This window comes from Macrobrachium nipponense, chromosome 10 (assembly GCF_015104395.2).
Source record: "Macrobrachium nipponense isolate FS-2020 chromosome 10, ASM1510439v2, whole genome shotgun sequence".
In the NCBI taxonomy this organism is placed as follows: Eukaryota; Metazoa; Arthropoda; class Malacostraca; order Decapoda; family Palaemonidae; genus Macrobrachium; species Macrobrachium nipponense.
Genome location: NC_087204.1, coordinates 56,168,467 through 56,187,957, shown reverse-complemented (window position 1 = coordinate 56,187,957; position 19,491 = coordinate 56,168,467). Strand labels below are relative to the sequence as shown.

At 40.7% G+C, this 19,491-nt stretch overlaps 1 protein-coding gene across 1 annotated transcript in view; it reads right to left on the bottom strand.

Annotated features, from left to right (window-relative positions):
* The window catches only part of LOC135223630 (son of sevenless homolog 2-like), a 547,573-nt gene that overhangs the window by 219,255 nt on the left and 308,827 nt on the right, over positions 1 to 19,491 (bottom strand). Inside the window, 1 exon segment of the mRNA XM_064262244.1 lies at positions 13,078 to 13,250. Coding sequence (XP_064118314.1) covers positions 13,078 to 13,250 — 173 coding nt within the window.

Below are 19,491 nucleotides of genomic sequence, written 5' to 3'. Positions count from 1 at the left end.
TCACTCCAAAATTGCTTTAGGCTTCTTTTCCATAAGAGTAAAATAATCAGGGCTTTTGGATACTACATAATTAACTCGTTTACATAGGTACAATTTAAAAAACGTGGCGAACACGACTTCAATATGTAACAACATGAACGAAACGTGGGTAGGCCAATGTTGCCAAATGGAAATGGTAATTTCATGCTAGATTTTGCTCCATAAAGTGCTAAAAAATTCACATCATACACAACAATGCCACCCAGCCAATTTCAACCAATTGCTCTCTTTTTGGATTCAAACATGCTTCTAACATACATTACTTGTACATTTGATTAACTGGGCTGTTGATTTTAAATTCCCATGATATGGAAGCCTTTTGTATCTCTTGCTATGATCTATCTGCTTGTGTGAAGGGTTTAAAACTTTTTCTTAGCTTTAGACAAAACATCTTCAATAAAATAGGCAGGGTAACTCAGCTTAGTAAATGTATTTTGAATATGAGAAATTTCATTATGTAAATATTATGGGTCACAATCTTTTAAGAGTCCTCACAACCATGTTGACAATGATATTTTTCTGAATGCTAAGATAAGAACAAAAATGAACATATAATTCTGCATTAGTCAACTTTTGGTAAACTGAGAATTCAAACTTCTTTGTGTTTAGACTGTGAGACACTAGGACATCCAAAAAAGGTAATTTGTGCCCCGATTCCTTTTCATATGTGAACTTGATTTGTTGTATCTGACTTAACAAAATCTACTAGTTCACTGAGTAAATTGTCATCATGACCAAAAAGAATGAAAATATCATCCACATAGCAGACCCAAAATATTGGTTTAAACCGAGACAGGCAAGAACTCCATACATGTATTAGCCAAAGCCTGTGAAATGTGGGATCCCATTGCTACTCCAGATCTTTGTTCATATGCATCACCACTGAATTTGAAAAGAGTGGAATCTACCAACATTTTGGGTCTACTATGTCAATGATATTTTCATTCTTTTGAGTCATGATGACAATTTATTCAGTGAACCAGCAGAATTTGTTAACAGTCAGATACAACACATCAATTCATATATGAAAAATAATCACAGCGAAAATTACCTTTTTTGGATGCTAGTGTTTCACTATTCAAACAATGAAATTTGAATTCTCAGACTAACGAAAGCTGACTAATACAGAATTATATGTTCATTTTTATTCTTATCATAGCATTTAGAAAAAGAAAAATATCATTGTTAACATGGTTGTCAGGGCTCTAATAGTTTGTGACCCACAATATTTACATAATGAAACTGCTCATATTCAAAATACTTTTAGTAAGCCGAGTTACCCTGCCCATTTTATTGAAGATGCTTTATCTAAGGCAAAGAAAATGTGTTACAACCCTCATACAAGCAGGTAGATCATAACAAAAGATACATAATGCTTCCATATCATATGAATTTAAAATCAACAGCCCAGTTAATCGATAGTACAGGTAATGTTAAAGCAGCTTTCAAATATGAAAATTCAATCAAATCCAAATTCAACAAGAATAATAGCCGCAGGATTGGTAGCAATGATAATCACAAGAGAGACACAGGAGCATATTCTATTAAATGCAAACTTAGTAATTTATTTTATTTTGGGGAGACAGGTAGGGGGAAGGACATAAGATTACAAAAACATAAAAAAACAGTTAAGGACTTCACTCAAAACAGTGCTATTGCTAAACATCGTTGGGAGAATAATCACGGAATGAATTGGGAGGGAGCTCAAAACTATATATAGGAGTAGTAAGCAGGTCATATAATAGTAGAGTGGGCTTTGATAAGTATTTGTAACACATTTGATGGCAATAAAGCCTTTGTGCAGGAGGAAAGACACATAGACAGGTTAGTCTCATTTCATAAATTTGAATTTCAAGCAGTTTCTCAAAGCCCCTGATACTGTCTCTCCCTAATCTTTCTGCACACAGGCTATCAAAGTGGCAGTTGTCACAGAAACAATAGGCATCAATGCTGATAGATGTTCACCATCCAGGATTCACCTAGTCACTAGGAATGAGCACCTTAGGATTGACGGACAGCCGTTGTGTTGAGAAGATCCCAACATTTGGCTCACAGGTGCAGTGAAACAGACATTACATGATGGCTATATTCAAGGTGAAAGTTGTTCGATGGTTTCCTGGACTGTCACATAAAATGTTTCAATGTCTTTTTAAAAAAACAAGTAATTTTGTTCATTTGGCTGAAGAGGACCGGTGTGCTCCCTGTTTTCTAACCTTTTTTGTATTTTGAAAAATAAAGTCTCATATACATTATTGAGGCTTTTAACTTGATTCATATGTATGCTTCAATAATTAATTAGGAAGGAAAATGAGGTGCTGAATATCCAAGTGTGTCTGCACATGCCTAGATGATACAGCTAGACTAATTTACGACTGACCCACTACCAAGTTTCTAATAGCTCAGTTTTTTGGGTCTGAAAATATAAACATTTATATTTAAACATTTACATATGAGACATAGAAACCTATAATGCTGATGCCAGAACTGAGGGGGAATGATGTGAGATACAAAGAATCCTGACCACCCTTCCACATGAGTAAAGCACAACATCTGTGCCTACCAGCCCAAAGGTTCCCAGTAGCTGCCTTCACTATTTTTTATCACTTCTCTAACTGCCAGGGTGATAATGGTCACTGCCACAGCTCTGGCTAGGTGAGGATTTGGAGTGTAGGTGTAACTTCACAACGCCTCGTGTAATCTGACGATGCACTTAGGCATGCACAGAAACTGTATTTGGAAAATCTAAAGAAAGCAAACAGCACCTGCTTCAGCCTCGGATGTACTTGAATTGATAGGAAGTCTCTTCATTACTCAAAGATCCATATGTTTTCTCCTAGAAATCTTAATCCACAATGACTGATATGGTAACAGAAATGCCAATTTACAATGCTTTAACTGATGGGACTGGTAAAGAATGCCATTATAAATGACCTAAGGCAATCTATTCAAATGTCACTTATGAATTTTTTCTAACTTTTTAAAGGATTGCTGAGAATTGGTAACTTTCTTGGGAGCTTCTGCTTCGCAGCAACAAAAAATGCAGCAAATTGCTAGTTGAACCTTCCATAGAGTAATAGCAATATGACAAGATGGGACTTTCCTCTTAGTGCTCTAAGATTTGGCCGCTGTTATAGAACACGTAATTTCTAATTATAAAAATCATACAACTATTAAACAGATTAGCTATACAGCATACACAACCTAGAGATATAAAAAGAGATCATCTACATTGCTGGATTTTAAAAATCTAACTACAATACACTTGCACCCAAACTTCACAGACAGTTCAGGGGTCTAGCCTACTGATAAGTAATGAAATCTGCTGAGTCAGGAGAGCCCACAAGAATGGGCTAGACAATTATGTGGAAATCTATTTCATTCTTTCTTCCCTCTTGTTATGTAGTGTTAAATCATTGCAAAGTTTTGAGATACACTAGCTATATAAAGAAACACTGAAAAAAGCTGACTCTTAAAATGATGAAAAAAGTTACGACTACTGATGACACTTGTTCAAGAAGCCTGCAACCTTGAAAAAAGAACTTGACAACTGCCAAGTACCTACTGACTGCAGAAATATTAAAAATTTTTAAGTGATTTGTTTTTCCTAACATACAAACCTTAGGTCATTACATAGGGGATTTACTTTCAGCACAAGCTGGAACCGGCCGTTTAACTAAAAACAAGGTGGATATTGGTAGTTGGCTACAGATGAAAGGAGAGGAATCCCTCCCATCCAGTTGGTATGTACGTATTTGCTTTTCCTTTTGGCCCAGTAAGCAGTATGAGGGGTGGCTAGAGGTGGGCCATTTATGTAAAGATCTCTGGTTTGTATGTTACAAAAAATACAAATTACTTTAAAATTTGTCATTTGTTTCTACACATACAAATTTTCAGTCTTTATATATGAAAGACTTACTTCTTGGTGGGAGGATTCTCATAAAATCTCTGAACTAACTGGTAGCTTGCTTCACCCAGGGGCTTGCTCCTAATCATGTAAGAGCAAAGGAAGGAAACCCATGCTTCTGATCTATTGGACATGTGTGGTGTTCAACTGTCAGACTTCTGGGCCTTTTGAATAAATGGAATGTAATGTCACTGATACGAAGACAGGCTTGGATGAACCCATACTGTTGGGGACAATAAAGCTGAAGATAACCAACAGATCTGTTAGTTGTCAGTCCCTCTCTCCCCTTGCTATACAGTGGGTAGGGTTTGCATCTATTAATCCAAAGAGAGTTAGATTATAGACAGGATAACTCAGTCATCTACAAAACCAGCATGCATGCTGTCCAGTATATGACATCTTGCTAATTGTCCCTTAGGCTATAAAAGAGAGGGTAGGCGGCCAGTTCCACACACAACCCCTCTTTTGCAGCCGTACACCTTGGGTGAGACGCAACCTGTCTTGAAGAGCTAGGTGAGCTATATGACTGCTGAGCAGCCACCACAAAACCCAAAGAAAAATATTCCCATTCTTACTTCCTACAAGGCAGGGTCTTCCTGAATGCTATGGGTAGACCGATGCCCCTGACCCTATGAAATCTCACCTGAAACGTATTGTTATTCACCACATCAGCTGTGGGGTACATCTGTTTGATCATTACCTAAAGTCAAAAGAAATTTCTGCCACTTCCATCCTTCTCTCCTGTGCTTTCTTCATGGGCCATGTTTCACAACTATACATCAACACAGGTCTGACAATGCACTTGTACATTTTCCCCTTCAGCTTTACGTTAAATCTTTTGTCACATAGCACACCTGATGTTTTCCTCCAATTGCACCAAGCTGATTGTATTCTGTGGTTCACTTCCTCCTCCATCACTCCACAATCAGTAACACACGACCCAAGGTACTTAAAGGATGTAACTCTTTACTTCTTCCTGCTCTAAGTTGATGCTTACCCCTTGGTCTCCTCCATTCATCCACATATATATCAACTGCCTTCATTCAAGATGGGGTGGTGGGTCAAAAATGGCTGCCGATTGCTGAGCTAGGGCAACTTTATAAGATAGATATGAACATACCTGTTTACAATCCTTCAAAACCAAGTTGGTAAAAACAAGACAAATCTCTCTAGAGGTGACAGAACTAGGTTTATCAAAGTAAGACAAGTACCCTAGGGGCTTCATAAAGAGCTATCGCTCCTTCCGACTCATGTTTCATCTGGTGCAGTAAATGAGAGATCATACTATGAATATGTTCAGTAACGAAAAGTGCTTTGATAGATTGACATAATAATTTTATGAGCACTTCTGCCTCACTATTAGGGCAAAACACCTTGCCTTTTTCAACAGCCCATTGCTTCATTGGCTCAGGTAACTTGAAAAAACTTGTTTCCTGAACATAGAAAGGGATGAAGGTCTGGCATCATACCCATATCATAAAACTGGAAACTGAAGCAGTTGTATTCCAAGAACACACTTTAAGAGATAACACTTGAATATGAGATTGCCTCTTAAATGTCCCTTAGCTGAAACTGATAACAAACTTATTCACCTGAACTGAGGCCGAGGTAAAACAATCAACAGGTTCATCCTCAGTAAAAAGGTGAGGGTAATGCAAAGTAATAAGATGTACAGTATCATATGCTTAAAGACCAACAAAGAACTGAATTGGGGTCAAAATCTGTCAAGTCTAAAGGAAGAACCAAGGTGGCATAAATTGGGAACTGCACAGACTAAGATGGTCACGTGGCATGCACCCGAGTGTGATGTAATTGAGACTACTAGCAATGATGTCACAGGAAGCACCTGGAAAGATGTGAGCTAACTTTTATAGCAGGGAAGATTCATCCCAAATAATTATCACAAAATCAGTTGTAAACAGAGAATAAAAAATATTTGCCAACTTTTCCTCTAGTTTTTATGTGCAATTAGTTGACCACCCTAGCGCTGCCCGAGAAATCTCTGAATGGCAACTGATAAACTCTCTCTCTCTCCAACTCTACCCCTCCCTCACTCTTTCCCTCTCTCTCTCCTCCCTAACACCCCCCTACTCTCTCTCTCTCTCTCTCTCTCTCTCTCTCTCTCTCTCTCTCTCTCACACACACACACTTCATCTCCCTTTTCTGAAAAGATAACTGCTTCACTTACATTGTCCAGCATTTTTGCCATTTTATATTTCACCCCTTCTCAACCCCATTTCCTATTGGGGCATCAGAAGTGTCACTATTCATCTCAGCGACCTCAAAAACTATGGCTTAGACACTTATATCTTTCATTTTTAAGATTTTATCTTTCACCCCTTCTCATCCCCTTCCTACTGGGGCTGAACTTGGACTTAAAGGTCATCGGGAACGTCACTATTCATCTCAGCGACCTCGAAAACTATATTAGGTCATTGTGCGAAGTTTGAATACAGTGAATGAGTCATGTGGGCTATTCATTAGGCAGCCATGAAAAAATGAGTGTAGTCAATTTGTTTGAAGATGGGATGATGTTGCAAAAAGATTTACAAATCTCTATTGCATTTTCCTTAAACATTTATTCCAAATTCATCAATGCCTCCAATGCCATGTAAAACAAAGGGACTGGTATTCTGCTACTCATCTTTCTAGCACTTTCACTCCCACATATCTCTATTCTTCTCCTGTCTCATACCTCTCATAGTTCTCATGAGTAAGCTGAAATAATTATTTTCAAAAATGGAATTTTCATTATAAAATAAAAATTTTATTGCATACTTACTGAACAATTATACAGCTGTAGGTTTCCTACAAATGGCAGACAATAGATTCAAATATTAAGCGGTGGCGCCGCTATCGCTGATATAGGTGACGTCATCTCCCTCCAATCGAGGGAGCTACAGGTACAACTGCCTAGGTAACATCAATTTGTTCTGCCCAGCCATCCACCTGTGAGGAGGAGGGAGGGCTTTAATTAATAATTGTTCGGTAAGTATGCAATAAAATTTTATTTTATAAAGAAAATTCCATTTTTATTGCAGTGTCTTACCGAACAATTATACGGCTGATTACCCATTGCAAGGATGGGGGTTGTGGATGTAAGCTTAATTCAAAAATAATTATGACTCTTGAAAAAAGACCCAAAAGCACTGTTAGTGCCTTTTGTACCTTACCTTGTAAGAAAGCTACTGCAGGAGAATACTGACTCTGGTCGGTGCTCATCTTACGTAGTAGAAAGTTTGGAGTATGACCGATGGGTCCCCCTATATGGAGTGGAATATCCTTGTAGTCCTGGTGTTCACCGCTGACTTAACGAAGATACAATAAAATATTGCCCTTGCCCTGGGCTAAGACCAGAAATAACCAACATGAAAACATAACTGTCACCTACACCAAAATAAAAACCTTCACCCACCAAAACTAAAACTAAAATGACTGGTGAGTACTCCAGGTACATTGTACCCCAAGACTTCCCTTTAACTCGTCAACCTTGTTAAAAGGCGAAACATGGGCTAAAAGAGGGAACAACCCCCTATGTCATTTCCCCCAACACCATACCAGCTACCGAAATAGACTGAGAGACTTACAATCTTCGAACACTGTCTCGATTTTCTTTTAAATAATGAGTAACGAACACAGATTTAGACCTCCAAAAGGTACTCTGGAGGATAGTGGATAGCGACAGGTTGTGTTGAAAAACGAGGGAAGTCGCTACCGCTCGAACTTCGTGTGCTTTCACTCTCAGTAAAGGAAACACTGCATCGTTAATTCTCTCAGAATAAAGGAGATAGCAATTTTTGAGAGAGGGCGAGAGGGATTTTTAACAGAGCACCATAAACGATTCGACTGACCTCTAATATTCTCTGTTCTGTGGAGGTACTATCTTAAATGCCTGCACAGGGCATAAGAGCCTTTCTTCTTCTTCCTGGCTTATCAAGTCTGTCAGGTTCTTGAGAAAAAAGTTATGTGGCCAAGGATTAGAAGGGTTCTCGTTTTTCGCGAGAAAATTGAGCTCCACGGAACAAACTGCAGCGCCTTGAGAAAATCCCACCTTTTTGTCCATTGCGTGTAGCTTGCTAACTCATCTAGCTGATGCTAATGCGACTAAAAATAATGTCTTCTTGGTGAGATTCCTCATAGACGAAGAAAGTAGCGGCTCAAAGGGAAGACCTAAAAGCCATTTAAGTACTATATCGTGATTCCATGCTATCGAGTCCTTTGACGATGTCTCAGTCTCGAACGATTTAATTAGATTGGAAAGATCACTATTCGTGGATAGGTCTAATCCTATGTGTTTAAAAACTGAAGACAGCATCGCTCTGTATCCCCTAATAGTCGAAGGCGATAAACACTTAACGTCCCTTAAGAATAGAAGGAAATTCGCTATTTCGTTCACAGATGTTTCAAAAGAAGAGACTTTAGTTTATTTACACCATTTTTTGAAACACTCCATATTTAGACTGGTATAGTCTGTTAGAAGAATCTCTTCTGCAGTTTGCGATAGCTTCTGGAGTTTGTTTCAAAAAAACTTTTGCTCTGACGATACTCCTGACAGTCTGAATCCTGTCAGTGCCAGAGCGGATCATCCTTGGTGGAATCTTGCGAAGTGTGGTTGTTTGAGTAGACATCTCTTTAACGGAAGAAGCCTGGGGAAATCTACGAGCAAGTCGAGGAGATCTGGGAACCATTCCTTCCTTGGCCAGAACGGAGCAACTAGTGTCAGTGAAACTTTTTTGTGAAATGACACATTGTTTAAGCACCATGCAAGAGGTCCGGGACTAGAGAGCAGAACAGTGGAAGGCGGTTGTTCCTCGAAGTTGCATATAGGTCTATCATCGGCTTTCCCCAAAGCTTCCATAGGTCTAGGCAGACCTTGGTATCGAGAGTCCATTCCAACAGCAGTACTTGGTGACATCTACTTATTTCGTCTGCCAACACGTTCATTTTCCCTTGAACAAATCGAGGGATCAACGAAACTTGAAATTTTTCTGCCAACAAAAGCAGATCTTTTGCAAGTTTGTAGAGGGTAAAGGAGTGCATTTCCCCTTGTTTCCTGATGCAGGAAAGTGCTGTGGAGTTGTCTCCATGAACTGCTACCACCTGTCCTGTCACGAGATGAGAGAACGCCTGACGTCCCAGGTATATTGCTAATAGCTCCTCACGTTGATATGAAGAGCGCGCTGAGTTTCTGACCATTTCCCTGACGCTTCGTTCTTTCAACAGGGCTCCCCAACCTGTGTTGGATGCATCTAAAGAACTGAAGAGTTGGGTGGAGTGGACGAAGCGAAAGACCCTCTACCAGTCTTGGTTTTGAAGGCCACCACGCTAAGTCCTCCTGGATTTCATCTGTAATCGAGAATACTGTCGAGTCCAATTGAGTCTTCCTGCACCATGATGCCTTCAGGAAGAACTGTAGGGGCCTCATGTGCAGCCTTCCGAGTTTGACAAACTGTTCCACCAAAGCTAGTGTTCCTAACAGACTGGTCCAATGGTTGGCGGAACAGGAATTGTGGTTCGGGAAGTCCTGGACTACTTCCAGACACGACTGGACTCTCTTTGGGGATAGAAAAGCCCGAAAAACTCAAGAGTTCAGTCATCCCCAAATAGAGAATGCTCTGAGTCAGAATTAGCTGAGATTTCTCCTTGTTTATAAGAAGACCTATCGAGTGAGTTAATGAAAGAGTCCACTTGAGATCCTTCATACAGTGATTTTCCGAAGAGGAGCAGAGAAGCCAGTCGTCTAGGTAGAGTGACACTCTGATACTCAGGAGGTGTAACCACTTCCCCAGGGGAGTCAGCACTCGCGTAAATACTAGCGGTGCTGTCGAGAGGCCGAAGCAAAGAGCTCGAAACTGGTAGGTCTTGCCCATGAACACAAATTGAAGGTACTTCCTGGAGTCCTGGTGAATTAAGATGTGAAAGTATGCGTCCTGCATATCCAAGGATACCATCCAATCCCCTTGGCAAAGGGATTCCAACACCGAGTTGTTTCCATATAGAATTTGGTCTTCTGAACGAACAAGTTAAGTGCGCTTACATCCAGTATGGGCCTCCAGCCCCCTGATGACTTGGGGACTACAAAGAGACGGTTGTAAAACCCTGGGGATGGTCTGTTGCTTATCTCCTCTATGACCGCCTTCTGCACAAGTCTCTCTCTCTCGAGTTAAGGCTACAAATTTCTCCGAGCCTGGAGAGTAGGCGGGCAATGCGATGGGAACATTGGATAGAGGCAGTGTCTTTGAGAGGAATGGAGTAACCGAACCGGAGAACTTGGATCACCCATTCCTCCCAGAAGAGGCTCAGTCTGCCCTCTACCAGAGTATGAAGGATTGAAGGATCACTTGGATGATTTGGTGTCAGGCTTGGTCGAGGACTTGGTCGGGTGTCGTAAGTTCGATCGAGGCCTGACGAAGTCTAGACCTGCCCCCTCGAAAGGGTTTCTTCTGCCAGCTAGATTCTGAGATGGTAGGAGTCACAGTCTATGGTTTAACATGCTTAGAAGACTGAACGAGCAAGTCATTAGTACACTTCTTTTCCAAAGTGGAAAGCATCTTGGCCACTGTTTCTTCAGGGAACAGATGATTCTTTTTGAGAGGAGAAAACAAATGGGCGGACTTCTGAGGTGAAGCGACTCCTCTTGAAACAAAAGAACACCAGAGCTGCCTTTTCTTGAGAGTTCCGAATGCAAAATGAGAGGCCAGCTCATCGCAACCAACCCAAACTGATGCCATGTCCTCCTGGAGAATAGGACAGTCCTCTATTTTTGTAGTGAGGGCTCCGATCATCCAATCAAAGAAGCTTATAATCTACAAAATCTTAAAAATATTCTTTACCAAATGATGTAATTCGGGTGACGTACAGAAAATTTTTGCTGCTGCATACGCGGACCTCCTATTTGCATCTACCAGGCCAGAGAAGTCCCCCTGGGAAGAGGCAGATACTCCCATGGAGGGGGCTTCTCTGGTTATGTAGGACCTATACCTCTTCTTAATAAGTTTCGACAGAGGATAGGCTAAAGTTGCTTTCCCGAGCTCTCTCTTGAACTGCAACCAGTCTTCTATATCACGAAGCGATCGTTTAGCCGCCTTAGAACCTTAGAAAGTACGAGCTTCGGGAGAAGAGGATCGAAATTCTTCCTCCTCATCAGGAAGATGGAAGCAGGCAACCTGGGAGCGGCTGTTACGAAGTAATCCGGGTACATGTCCAGAAGATAGAGTAAAAGCTCAGAATAGCACGAGAGAGGAATAGAGTCCGCTTCAAAGTCCTCCTCGTCATCCGAAGAGATAGGCGACAGAAAGGGTTCTTGATTCGACTCATTGTTCTTCAGACATTGTTTGCTTTCTTTCATCCAGTTCATCAGCTCCTGCAATTGTTGACATAGAGGAACTAATTCTCATCTTCTCGAGTTGAAGTCGTAGCAACTGGGGTTGTGGACTTTGACACGATCGACACTGGAGGTCTCGCACCAGTCGAATTATCTATCGCATGCGAAGTCGAAGGTAAACTTTTGACAGCTTGACGAGTCGAAGATCTTGACGAACTCAGAATCGGTTGTTCCACAATTGAGTCGAAGGCATCTGTCGCTGTCGTGAGAACCCGAGGCGAAGTCCAAGTAGCTACGCTACACGATGGGCGAGGGTTGTCTACTTCTCTGTTCCTCTTCACAGGGGGTGGAGAGAACACCTCTTCAGTCAAACGTCTCTTCAACGGATGTGAGGCTGAAGAATCACGCCACATATGACGTCTAACCGGCGACAAATCACTCGACTCTGTCGATAACTGATTACCAAACGACACATCTTTCCAATGGTGTTTGGTTGAATCCTGCTGTCGCACCACAGGATTGACGGAGGATGCGACTGTCTGTGGGCAAACCCTGATAGTCTCCCTTGGACCTCCAGTATGTCCTCTCCCCGAGGCAGGGGAACGGGACAGGGACCTTCGTCTAGGAGAACTATTGGGACAAAACAGCCACCCCCTCAGATTGCACTGCACTGACACTTTTCACTTCACTAGCAGTCTTTTCCAAGAAAGACTTTACAGATAAACCTAACTGCATAACAGCATTAGCTAATACATTAAATTATTTTTCAAATTTAGACTCGAAGCTGGCAATGGTGTCAGGAGAAACTCCACGGGAAGTTGGCAAGGGAATTACAGGTGCAGGAGTAGGAGGACTCAAGATTGGAGCCATAATAAGAGAAGAAGAAGGGATAGGAGCAGATGCTTCAATAGAAGAAGCAGAAGAAGCTATACTAGTCTTACTTTCAACTATGAGGGCTTCCTTCCTCTTCCTATCCTTAATTACCTTCCCTGAGTGAGAAACAAACACTTTCCACTGTTGTTCACTCCAATCCTTGCATTCATCACAGGTAGACTCTCTAGAGCACTCACAACCCCTACACTTAATGCACTTAGTGTGCGAATCATATATATTGGTTTAACTAACCTAGTTTTGCACCCTCTGGCGCAAAACCTAACTCCTGAAGGACTAGAGTCCGACATGATGGTAAAGTCACAAAATTGCAGAATAGAAATTCAGCTAACTAGCTTCAATCCCTTCCCAACAAATAAAGAAAATGTCTGCACTGACCAACGATGTTCACCAGAAGCCGGTAGAGAACGAATTGATGTTACCCAGGCCGTTGTACCTGTAGCTCCCTCGAGTGGAGGGAGATGACGTCACCTACATCAGCAATGGCAGCACCACCGCGGAAGTTTTGAATCTATTGTCTGTCATTCATAGGGAACCTACAGCTGTATAATTGTTTGGTAAGACATTGCAATAAAAAGTATGTTTAGTTCCCAGCTAACTTCTATGCATTGTTCTGAGTTTAATCTTGAAACATACTAAAAAAAGTTAATTTATTCAGCCTGAAAATTAGAGCAAAACCTGAATTACAGAGTGAACAGTAAGTTTACAATGCACTCAAAGAAAATTACTCTTACATTCATAAGCAATAAATTGCATCTCAATGTTTTACAACAGGAATTTTTAGAACACAGCTGGCCTGCAACGCCCCCCTCCACAACACTCTCAAAGTGTAAAAATGATTATTGATATCAAAATATTCTACAACATTGGGTTATAACCTTAAATGTACTAAGAACAGTAAACAGAAACTAGTACTCACTCTAATGCGTGGTTCTACTTCTAAACAGTATGGTTGATTTTGGTACTGCTGAATTTCTCCTGTGATTTCTGCAACTTTCCGTCTCTTGGAAAAGTTAATTAAACCCTCAGCAGCCTTTGGGAGGAAGTCAGGGTTTCCTTCTTCGATGTGCAATATATTGGTCAGGTACATACCTACAAATAAAAAATAAAAGTGGAGACCCAGCTAAGATACAACAGAACAATATGATTTAATGACAAATTTTTTTACTAATTTCTATTTTTCATAGCCAACAAACCTGAGGTCTTAACATTAGGATAAATCTTCTAGAGATAGATGAAACTGGCTAAAAACAATAAAAAATTGTAAATGCAAGTAATCTTTGGTATCTGGCATTAGTCTTTCTTGTAACCCAGGATGAAACATAAGAGGGCTGGCTAGAGGTAGGCAGTCTATTTTAAGACCTCAGGTTTGTTAGCTATGAAAAATACAAATTAATTGAAAATTTGTTATTCATCCATATGCCGAGCAAACCTTCAGTCTTAACATTAGGATACACTCACACTTGGAGGGAGGTATGAGAATCCTGAACAGACTGGAGGTTTGACACACCTGATCACTCTTCTTAGTAATGAGGATTCTAAAGAAGAGGACTTAATCCTTTCCCTCACTCCCTCCTCCACACTATCATCTTAGGCTAGATACAAACTGTCATGCAAGGAGGCACTGGATGAGCTACACTTGTTGATCAGCCACCACTGCACCCAATGGAAAATTGTTCAAGGACCTGTGGGCAACATCCTTCAAGAGAAGAATGTTAGAAGTGGTTTGATGCATTCAGGAACCAGCATTCAAAATTCTATGAACAGATAGGTTCTCCTTAAATGCTGGGGAGGAAACTATTCCTCTGATGTCATGTGCTTCTGCATGCACAGTATTGGTAACAGAACTTAACAATGAGGAGTAGGCTTGCCCAATCACCTCATGTAGTTGAACTAAAGGGTAGTATTTGAGGACACCTGTTTCTTGGCCTGACCTGTGTTAACAAAAAGTCTATGACACCTAGGCTCTAGGTGACTAGTCCTTTAGATGATAACGCAATGCTCTAGTGGGGAAAAGAAGTCACTCTTGAAGGTTGCTGATAAAAACTTCATACAGGAAGGAACCGAGGAGGAGGCAAATTTGCCGTGGTGAACCAAGGGAATTTGGGTCTTAGTCACGAATTCCAGGATAAATTTGAAAGCTACCGACCCTAACCCTTGTGTGTTTATATCATAATACTGACCATGGAGCTCTCCAACTCTTTCCAAGGAAGCCAAGGTCACAAGGAAAACTGTTTCCCAAGTCAGTTCCCTGTAAGACAATTGACACATGGGCTCACAATGAGCTTGTTAGAGACTACTCGGTACAGTCACCTCTCAATGAACACATTTAATTAACACGTTTTCGATTGAACGGGAGCTACAAAATATTTTAAAATGTTAAAAAAATGCGAACATTTTGATGTAACGCAAATTGGCGGCCGAGCATTTTCAAATCACCCGCACATCAGCACTGCAGATGACGGCCATCGACATAAACAAAGACAGCACAGTATGCAATTATTAATAAAGGGAAAAACTTGGTTTTTTATTAATAAAGTGAAAGATTTTGTTTATTTATTAATAAAGGAAAAAAAAATTCAACATGATCGAGAATCAGCTTTGTTCCGACATCGGCATAATTGAGCGATGTCATGCTGCTGATGGTTCCATATAATTACACACGTAGTGAATAATATGCATCTTTTCCATGAACCTTTTAAAAAGTTATACATTACTGTATCCAATAATATAGTATGTACTATTCTCATATTATTGTGTTATAAAATAATAACATGTTTTGGTTTGGAAATCAGCTGATAGCGAATAAGAGTTTATTTCACCGTATTTATCTCTGTTCTGTGCTAATTTTCTTGCTTCTAGTTAGCATAAACATATATCCAGATACTTTACTTATTTGAGACAAGGTAATTTTTTGTATTACAACAAATTTTTAAGTTGAAATATGGCTTGAATAAGTCTCATTGTGAACTAAATTATTTTTTTTGTAAACAGATTGCGTTGGGAGCACGTTTATTGCATAAAAAAAAAAAAAGTCAGTTTGCTATTTTCACTTGATTTCATCGTAATACGAGCTTTACATTATTTAACACTTATTTGCGTGAATACAACAGTAAAATTTGTTGTTTCAAGCCCAGTAGTTTTGATTAAAATGATTTCTCTCAATTCAATTTTATCTGCAGTTGTATTTCATGGCATCCCTTTACTGGCATTTTATCCTTGTTGCAGATGCATGATAACAGTCATTAGCAGCTTGAAAAGTTTTCTCAGCTTCAGCTACAACTTAGTTTAAATTCAACACCATATTTCCTTGTTGACCTTTGATCTATACCAAATAAAGTTACTATATAAAAATATATCAGTCATATTCTACATAACGTCATTTATAACATACGGTAATAGTTTACTATCATACGATGGTTGAAATACACCAAACAGATGTCGCTGTTATCCAATTTGGTTGTACTTAGCAAAAAAGCAGAGTTCCCCAAGTCCAGGAACATAATCCCTCTTATATCTGTTATTTCATATAGGGAAAAATGTTTAAACTCGTTTTTAACTAAGACGAGCTCTCCAGGAACATAAACCTCACATTAATTGAGAGGTGACTGTACCAGAGTAAGGTACCACGTAGGAGGTTTGAGTTCCCTAGGTGAACACAACTGCTCAAAGCTCTTGAACCACATAAAAGAATTCCCAGGCTGAAGTGATATCCTAATCTTTCAGACAAAGAACTAATCATATGGCAGCCTTGTGACCCTTGACAGCAAAAGCATAAAAAACTTCCTCTGTTCTGAGAAAGGTCCAAAAGAAAGGTATCTACTAAACAGAAACTCTGAGTGGAGAGAAAAGAATTTGCACTGTAGACAGAGGAGATGTCCTCGCACTGCCAAAGGAACATGCATTTCCATGCCCTATGAAGAGATCCCCTATAATGACATGAGTTCAGTATATTACTCAACAGAGAAGATGTCCTACTTTTCATAGTTAACCCTGCAGTCTTAAAGTAAAGATAAATTCTAGCACCAGCTGGAAACTGGTAAAAAGCATATAAAATTGTAGAACAAGGAATTGGTGGCAATGGGGTTCAGCCAATGGGATGAGAGAAGAGGTATCTGCCGACCTCCTCTTACCCATGATGCCATGGTGTCTGAAGTTTTTTCTTCACCAACTTACTAGTAGGATGTGCCATTGACCTTCCTAACGAAGCCAGTGTTTGCCACTTCCCTTTTGCCCATGTTTTCTCTGGTTTGATTGTTTGTTTTGTAAAACAGTGCTACACTGTGTTTGTGCTTGTTTTACTTTAAGAAATGCAAACCCAAAACTCCTCTTAGCCACCCAATTATAAGCTTCAAAGAAAATGTCCTGGGGTTGGTAACTACCCTTGCTCTCACTCATTTTCTTGGATTGGTTGAGACACCCTCATTCAGAATAAGGATCAGTAACATTACAAGAGCTAATACTTGTAATGTTACTGATCCTTATTCTGAATGTCATTCTTGGACTCCTGAGCAGTGGAGGGGTTTTGCCAAAATGAGGCAACATAGGAGGAAGTTGGAGACACCATTTTGAGAGGGGTTTTCTCCTCCTTCAATGGCAGCTTCTCAGGCTACTTCTTGTTTCACCTCTTCCTTGTCCAAGCTTCCTCCAGCTGCTTCATCTTCCATGAAGATTTTACCCCTTCCCATTCTTCCCTGCTTTGCCATTGGAAGTTTCTGTACAAAGTTTTCATAGTCTCAGAAGTCCTGTCAGTTCACATCCCCATAGGTGTTTGTCTATCACTCATTCTCGTTCATCCTCTCTCAGGACAGTTAGTGATTGTCACTCCAGTTCTCGAAGCCATGTTTTGAGACACGTCCACGAAGGGAAGCACATGCATGAAGTTACTCCAGATAGGTTGGCCTTACAGCCTTGTCCTTTGTCATCGCATTATCTTTCATTTGCAATCTCCTAGGAGAGACCATGATCGCCATTCCAGTTTGGTCAGCCATAGACATGTTGCTAGCCCTGCAAAGCTGTGTAATAATACAAATCCGTTACATAGAAATTGGAGGTCTACCTCTTGTTCCTTTGAATGGGATGATTCCCATAACCTACCTTCATCATCAGCCATCATTCATGCCCCCTATAAGGTGTTATCCTTGGTCAGAAGGTAGAAGACTTAGAAAACCAGAAGCTTATTACGTATTACATAAATCGAGGCTGTTGAGCTCATTTGTGAGTAGAACAATCTTTCTAAAGGTAGCTACAATGGCTTCTTCAGATTTCCCAACAGGTACAGTGGTACCTCCGGATACGAAATCAATCCGTTCCGAGGCGGCCTTTGTAACCTGAGTTTTTCGTATCTTGAACCGCATTTTACATGGAAATTGCCTAATTCGTTCCAAGCCCTAAAAAACACCCCAGTAAATTTTATAATAAAGCTAAATTGACCAATAAACAATGAAATACTGCAACAATTTTGACCATTCAATACCTAACTTAAACTACATATACTACTAATATGTACTACATACCTGTAAATAAAGTGTATTAGTGTACATGGTATACAAGAAATACTGTACGTACATACGTACGTATGTAGTAAAATGTGGAACCTTACCTTTCGAGTGAGGCTATCTCCAAAAGTGGCGACAGAGGAGGAGGACAAATGGTAGAAAATTTGAACACTTAACTTTACGGAACAATTAAAAAATGTCAGGAAACATTAACACTATTCTTTACGAAACACATTGACAAATGGCACAAAACGTTAACACTTAACTTTACAAAACTCTTAAAATTAAATTTTTTTTTCTTTTTTTGATTTTTTACTTTTTTATATGTTACGTTTTTTTTTTATACAAAATTTCAATTTCTTTACCACTTTCAACTTTGTTTTTTCGTAGTATCACTTTGATCTTCCTGTTTGCTTACTCCTACTAAAGGCCTCTTTAAAAAATAACTATCCAAGGAAGATTGCTTCTGCCTGCTTTTCACAATGTTCCTGAAACGACTTGGGCCAACGTCATCGAACTGCGCAAGCATACAACCTGTGGAAGCCTTTTCGGGGTGTCTTTTCTACAAATGATTGCACCTTATGAAAAGCAGCTAGAGCATCCTTAATTTCTCCCATAGTCATAGGGTTGTCCTCCTCGTCCTTGCCGCTGCTAGAGAACTCTTCTTGAACGATGTTATGTTGCATGGCCTCCAACTCCTTCAGGTCATCCGTCGTAAGCTCCTCTTGGTGCTCCTCGAGAAGGTCATTGATGTCGTCCTCATCGACGACCAGCCCCATGGACTTACCGAGTGCAACGATCTCGTCAAGATCTGGTTGCGAAACAGTTTCAGGATCGTCAACTGTTTCTGAATCTTCACCAGCTTCGCCCACGTCGAATCCCTCAAAGTCTCAGGCGGATACGGCATCAGGCCAGAGTTTCCTCCATGAAGAATTCAAGGTTCGCCTCGAAACCTCCTGGCAAGCTTGATCGATGAGTCGGATCCATAGACGATGTCGAAATGCTCCTTCCAAAATTCGCGCAAGGTGAAGTTTGTGGTATCGGTAATGTCGAAACATCTCTTGAAAAGATGTTTCGTATACAGCTTCTTGAAGTTTGATATCGCTTGCTGGCCATGGGCTGGAGGAGAGGGGTGGTGTTAGGCAGAAGATAAAGAACCTTGATGAAAGAATACTCCGCTAGGATGGCTTCCTCGAAGCTAGGAGGGTGAGCACGGGCATTGTCCAACAACAGCAGACATTTCAGAGGGAGGCGCTTCTCTTCCAAGAATTTCTTCACTGTCGGGCTGAGACACAGATTTACCCACTTGGTGGACAAAAGTCTCATTACCCAGGCTTTTGTATTAGCCCTCCACATCACTGGAAGCTTCTCCTTTAGCACTTTGTGGGCCTTGAAGGCTCGAAGAGTCTCCGAATGATAGACAAGTAGGGGCTTCACCTTGCAACACCCACTTGCGTTTGAACAAAGTGCGAGCGTAAGCCTGTCTTTCATAGGCTTATGCCCGGGGAGCTGCTTTTCTTCCTCCATGATGTACGTCCGACGAGGCATTTATTTCCAAAAAAAGTGTCTCATCACAGTTGAAGACTTGCTGAGAACTGTAGCCTTCATTGATCGTCATCTCGTCGAACGTCTTAATAAAGGCTTCGGCCGCTTTCGTGTCCGAGCTGGCCGCCTCGCCGTGCTGCACCACCGAATGGATGCCAGTTCGTTTCCGGAATTTTTCAAACCACCCATGAGAAGCCTTGAAGTCTGGGGTTGGCGTCGATGTCCCTTCTCCTCTGTCGTCTTCGGCCTGGGCAATCAAATCGACGAAAATAGCGCTGGCCTTCTGGCAG